The sequence below is a fragment of the Quercus lobata genome, chromosome 9 (assembly GCF_001633185.2).
Source record: "Quercus lobata isolate SW786 chromosome 9, ValleyOak3.0 Primary Assembly, whole genome shotgun sequence".
In the NCBI taxonomy this organism is placed as follows: domain Eukaryota; kingdom Viridiplantae; phylum Streptophyta; class Magnoliopsida; order Fagales; family Fagaceae; genus Quercus; species Quercus lobata.
The window spans coordinates 46370114-46376996 of record NC_044912.1 but is presented as its reverse complement, the minus strand read 5'-3'; the positions used below and the strand labels follow the sequence as shown (position 1 = coordinate 46376996).

The following is a 6883-nucleotide window of genomic DNA, read 5'->3' as shown; positions in this document are numbered from 1 at the left end:
ATTGTAGGGAAAAAATAGAGCAATTAACTGACTTATAATTAAGAGCTAAACGCACACTTAAAGTCACATTTTTAGTCCTAAAAAAAAGCTATTGTTTTCAGTGTATTGCGTGTGTAATAGGTTTTCCCTATTAGTTTTATAAAAATTCAAAGCTGCTCTTGTGCTATTCAGAATTGCACATCTGAAAAAAAAAAATAAATAAATAAATAAATAAATAAATAAATAAAAGAGGTAAATTCTACTAACATATTCTAATGTTTGGGCTAGTGTCAATCAAGTCTAAAAATTTTCAAAACTAACTATTTTAGTACTTAAAGGCAACTTAGCCCTTAAACACTGTTAGGCTAGTCAATCATTTGTCCCAACAGTATTTAGGGACTAAGTTGGTTTTAGAGACCAAATTGATTAGTTTTGAAAAATCTTGAACCTAATTGGTATTAGCCCAAGCCTCATCCTATGTTATTGGAAATTATACAAAAATAATAATAATAAAATCATACCACTACTCACTCGGGGATTAACAACCTTTATTCTTCCGTTTATAATTATTTTGAAAGAACCTTATTATTGTATCTAATCTCAGCCCTTGATACTCAATAGTCCATTTAATCTCAGCCCTTGAATATATTGATCCACTCCATTTTACACCTTTTGAAAATGTGATCCCAATTTAATTGATTGTGTTTTGTGTGTGTTATAAGTGTGTAAAGAGTCACACATCTGGCGTTTACTAAGTAGATTTGAACTTTATTAACAACTACACATAACCTTAATTATGACTGCAAATAACACAAATTGTGACTAGTCCTAGCCAACTATAGAATATATATTGGCGGTAACAATGGAATATATATTGGTTAGTTTGTCAATATATGTCTAGACATTAATCTAGATATTGCCTCATAGTATATACTGACATTAGTCTCACGTCTAGAAACTCAAACTAAAATAGAAACTAGAAAGCTTAAACGTATTGTCATTTCTGTTTATAAATTTGTAGTCACCATTGTTAACTTGTTACCAACAATGGCCAATGGGAAATGAAATTTGTTGATACCAAAGAGTAGCATACTTGATAAAGGGTTGTGGAGTAAACACTTAAAAAACGTCATTACTTATATCTTTAGAATCCTTTTTTTTGTTTGTTTATATGCTGGTTTTACACATTGAAAATGTTACATCCAAGTCTTTCATGCATTAAGTGAATGCAAAATAGTTGCCAACAAATAATATCAAACATATCAAGAGACACTTCATAAAATGGACTTTCTTTCCCATGAGCTACCACCTTATATATCTTCTTCACTCCTTCTTCATGGTATTTGGATGCCTTATATTTTTTGCTACAAAATAACTCTTCTTGAAATTTCATAAAAATCTTTCTTGTATAAACTTTTGTTGCCTCTGCTTCCAGCTTATAACATGTTTTCAAAATTGGCACTAAATTTTTTGTCTTCACATCTTGTTCTTTCTCTTTAAGATAACGTGTATTCAAAGCTAGCTCATATTGATATACAAAACCACTTATCGTTGTACTCGAACGAACATAATCTTTAAAAAATTTATTCATGCTTTCACTCCTTTGAGTTGTAGACATCCCGGCACAAAATGAGCTTTGTAAGTAAGCTAGAACCCATCTTTCACGCCGCATATAAAAATTTCCCAACCAATCATTATCCCCCAATCCATATTTCTCCATAATCTTACTCCATTATAACTCAAACTCTTCAATAGTGATTGTGTCATGGATGCAATGGTAAAATTCTTCCCAAAAATGTGGGTATTTATTATATACATGGGACAACTGTTCTGGAACTTTCTATAAAAGATGCCACATACACAATCTATGAGTTGCATTTGGCAATACATTTGCAATTGCCTTAGCCATAGTCTTGTCATCGTCTGTTATAATTGTAGAAGGAGGATTTCCACTCATTGCATTAAGCCAAGTCTTCAACAACCATGTACAAGATTCTGCTGTTTCATTGACAAGCAAAGCACAGCCAAACATCACAGATTGATGATGGTGGTTAACCCCTGTGAAAGGAACAAAAGGCATCTTATCACGATTTGTTTGGTATGTAGCATTAAAGCTAACAACATCTCCAAAATATTGGTATGCTATTCTTGACCTAGCATCTACCTAAAAGTAATTACCTATGCACCCATATTCATCAACTTCAATCGCATAAACAAAACCTAGATTTTTACATTGACTCTTAATAAAATATTTGTACATTCCCTAAGCATCTCCATCTTGAAGCAACTTTCTTCTTTTACTACCCAAATAATTTTGAATATCGGCTGGAATACATCCAACATTATAATCACCACCAGATTCTTTACTTAACATAGACATTATCTTGCTTGGGGCTATACTTGACTCATTGAGTGTATCTATAAGATTCTTTTGGGCACTTGTTATCACTCTATGTCCACGAAGCAAACTTGTACTCTTAGGGGTAAGAAGCTCATGATTATGACCCTCCACAAACTTACATACAATCCATGTATCATCAAATTTCTTTAAACCTATCATTGCTTTGCATCCCACTCTTGTTTCTGCACGCTCTGAACCTGTTCTTTCATTGTCTTCGTTACATTGACGACGGAATCCTTCCTTCGAACAAACATATTCAATTCCAACCCTTATTTTATCTTTATTCTTTCGAGTATGATTTACTTGTATACTAAAACCCTTTCGCCTTACATATGCATTATAATATGCACGAGCAGCCTTTAAGTTTTCAAATACCATATCAAGATGTGGTTCTGAATGCCTATTGCATGAAAAAGGTTGATTTGAATCATCCAATGACAAGTCTGCATTATTTTGATCTTCATTTATTTTTGACTCATCATGTACTAAGTCATCCACCATATCACAAAGTGAGATTGTTTCAGGTTCTTTGTTGTTCACACCCATATTTTCAATTCAAGTAATTTTATATTTCAATATGACCTATAAAAAACAAAAGAGAAGAAAAATTCATAAGCAACAATTAAGAACAAAATTAAAATTTGTGCTATTACAATACTAAACTTGCCCAATTTGGCAAACTTGTTCTATTACAAAATTAAAATTTAATTGGAAAATTTTACGCTAATATTACAATTATCATTAACAATAGGAGAAAATTGACATTGGTACATATAACTCCAAGTACATAAAATAGCTATCAAATAGCTCCAAGTACATAAAACAGCTATCAAATAGCTCCAAGTACATTGTTACGTTGTTACATTGGTACATATAACTCCACTCAATAAACTTTATTACATAAAACGGCTCCAAGTACATTGGTACTTTGGTACATATAGAGAGAAAATTGACATTACAAGTAGAGAAAACTAACATTACAAGTAGGAGAAAATTGACATTACAAGTAGGAGTAAATTATATTTGAAACTAAAAATATTTTAATAACTATCAAATAAATGATATTAGCTATGTCTCAAAGGCTAAAGTTGACAACAGAGAATGCAATAACCACAGTAAGTAAACTTGTCAGAAAGGCACCTGTAAGAAGCAAAATTGAAAGAAATACAAATCCAAGAAAAAAAAAAAAAAGGAAACAATTCAGTCAAGGTTTTTTTTTTTTTTTTTTTTTTTAAAAAAAAGAAGGAAACAATTGAAAAATTGAAAGATATATATATAGGAACAATTCAGCAATCCTATCATACAAGAAGTAGCTTCTTTGAATCTTCTAAAACTGGGTAAACTAACCAAAAAAAAAAAAGGAAACAATTCAGTCAAGGTTTTAAGTCAAGGTAAAAAAAGAAAAAGAAAAAAAAAAGAAACACAAATTGAAAAATTGAAAGAAAATATATATAGGAAACAATTCAGCAATCCTATCATACAATAAGTAACATATTTTTGAATCTTCTAAAACTAGGTTAGGTAACTACCAACCCAAAAAAAAAAAAAATCAAATTCAATTTAGTCAAGCAAAATTGTGCATAATCTATGTTAAATGACAGTCATCTCCTACACCTTCTGCCATGGACTTGAGCATTAAGCTGTCCTAGCAAAGCCATACACAACAAACAGGATTGCATAAAGATATAATAATTTGCATAAAAAAATAATCAAACAGGACAGCATAAAGATATTTGAGGAAACATACACATGGTATTCATTAGCAGATAATAGAAACTATGGTCAAAATTTTCCTTGCAAAATTTTCATTGGCAGATAATACTCTCTTAGGTATCAAATCAACTATTACACTTCATTTTTATCAATGTTCTGTATCTGCAGAACATTTTTTTTTAGTGGACAGTCTGAAATATGAGTACATTAACAGGCTATGAATTTTGGTGCCAGCATTCATATAAAAGTTCCCATTAATAAAACACTATAATTTCCATTCATTGGTAAGCGAAGAAAAGATAGAGAGAGCATGCCTTTGCCATTATAGATACAAAAGCATTTAAAAGAAGATTAGTTGTTACAATTGTTATGGCATTTGAGTACCCCCAACCAAGCATATAAGCTTCATTCATATTATCTTCTAAATTCACAATCCAACTAACTCTTCCTTATCAACATATGTCCTCTAAAGTTATCAATTTGGAGTTTCAATTCTGACCCCTCATCACACACACACAAAGACCTTAAACCAGTTTAAGGAATTCATAGAAAGAATAAGATGTGTTAACATATTAGAAAGTTTTTTTAACTTAACCAAAAACAATTAAAAAAAAAAAGAAAATACAAATGTAACAGAAGGCTAAAACCTAATTTCTTGCACTATCTCTTTCCTCTTTAAATGGGACATGCCAAGAAATTGATTAGATGACAAAGATTGTAACATGCATCACTTCCATTCAGACAAGATTTTCCCCAACTAGTTCTCAAAATTTCCTTGAATGTATCCCAATTCTTCATAAATCCAACAAGCAATAATTAATAGACACAACGTATATAATCAATACAATTTCTGAACCAATAAGATGATCACTAGTTGAACTGTTGCAACATTTGGACTAGAGTCTTGGGTAAGGTATCTGAATTGACATAATAAGTCTTGACAAGTCCAGGACCAATTGAAAACTAAAGAAATAAAAAAGCTAACTTTGGAAAGGATTACCTATACATCTCCAGCAACAAATAAAACTTCAACTGAAGTTTTTGCAGTACCCTCTACGTACAACAATCAAAAAGCAATCAGAAAACAGAAAAACCCATAAACCCAGAAAACAGAAAAACCCATCAATAATTCGAAATCCAAATTGGGGAAAAGGGAAAATCATGAAAAACAAACCTTTGGATCGTGGCTCACAGCGACTCTAGTTTGTTTCCAAGCTCCACGCACAGCTCCGGCAACCTCTGTGGTGGTGAGCTTTGGTGTGTGGTGTGGTGGAGGTTTGGGCAAGCAAAGATGGAAGATGGGTTTTCTTAATTCATTCTCACGCATAGCTCCGGCGAACTCTGTGGCAGTGAGCTCTGGTGTGTGGTGTGGTGGAGGATTAGGCAAGCAAAGATGGAAGAGGGAGGGCTATGGCGATGAGCTTTTGTCTGAGTTCTTTCTTCGTTCTCTGTTTTCAGTGTGTTTGGAGAGGGATTTAAGTGGGAACTTAATATTGTCCACGTGGCAGAAGTCTATTGGCTGGCATAAAACCAATGTTTTACGCCACAGCCTAATAGAACGTTTTCTCATTTGGTATAGGCTCAGCCCGCGAAAACAACACCTAACAACCCTTTGGTCATGTTTTTATATTATTTGTTTTGGTTTGGTTGAATTGCAATGAGATGGTGGATGTTGTTGTGGGCGTTGAGACTAAATTGCGTGGCTAATTTTGGTGTTGGTTAGGCTTAAGACAATCTCCATCGATGGCTGAGATGATGGCTTTTCTTTTGGAATGTTTGGTTTTTTTGTTAAGGTATGCCATTATTCTTGAGTAATAACTCTTCCAAGGACTAGTGTAAGTGGGTCAGCGACAATAACCACACTTGTGATCTCTCTTTTTCCATTATCAAAAGAAGAAGAAAAATAAATGCTCTATTTTAAGGGCCTGTTTGGCATCAGTTTTAACTTTTAGTTTTTAGCTTTTATTCTCTTACATACAACTTTTTTAAAATCCCACGTTTTCTCTTTCTTTCTTTTTTCTACTTTTTCTTACTTTTTCCAAGGTACAAGTTTATTTAAGTACACTTTCAGCAAAGAAATAAACTATTTTCAAGTACTAAGGTTGCATTTGTCATTGGCTTAAAAAGTCAGCTTTTTTTACTATTTAGCTTATTTTTACTACTATTCAGTTTATTTTTGCTACTATTCATAAGTCCCATAGCACTTTTTGGTACTATTTATGGGTCTCACCATACTATTTCAGCTACCTTTTAGCTTTATCTACAATACTTTCAACAAAAAATTTTCAATTTAAGCTACGTAAACTATTCCCAAAAGGAAACTAAGCGGACCTAAAACTAATATTTTAAGTTCTAACATTCCCAATTCTTGGGGGGAAAAAAGTTCTAACATTCCCAGTTGGTGTTTCATGGAAATGCTCTATTAGCATTAATATCTTCAAGCATTTTTAACCACCAATTGATTCTCATTCATGGATTCGTAATGATATAGAAAATTCAACCATTATGTAGTGCAAATGAAAGTGGTTAAATCAATAATTTAAATGTTTTTTTCTTTTTATTGATTCAGCTAAAGAATGGCCATGTCCCACACTCCCTCTGCCATGTGTATCCCCCAGTTATGCTTCACAAAAACAAAATAAGTTTGATCAAAGAAAATGCCTACATTAATTGTGCCCCCCTTTTGAATCTTGATGACATCCCTTCCTTTCAAGATACTCTTCCAAAAGCATACCATCCAAAGGTTGAATCAGTAGCCTCTTAAAGCCACTATTTACTGCAAGTAAAAGG

General features: G+C 32.5%; 1 protein-coding gene across 1 annotated transcript; it reads right to left on the bottom strand.

Moving 5' to 3' along the window:
- Positions 1-1819: 1819 nt before the first annotated feature.
- On the bottom strand, positions 1820-2926 carry LOC115961862 (protein FAR1-RELATED SEQUENCE 5-like). Its single transcript, XM_031080769.1, has 3 exons — positions 2314-2926; positions 2158-2199; positions 1820-2037 (listed from the first exon to the last, which is right to left on the bottom strand). The coding sequence occupies exons 1-3, from the start codon at positions 2924-2926 to the stop codon at positions 1820-1822; spliced, it is 873 nt and encodes a 290-aa protein (XP_030936629.1).
- Positions 2927-6883: the final 3957 nt, after the last annotated feature.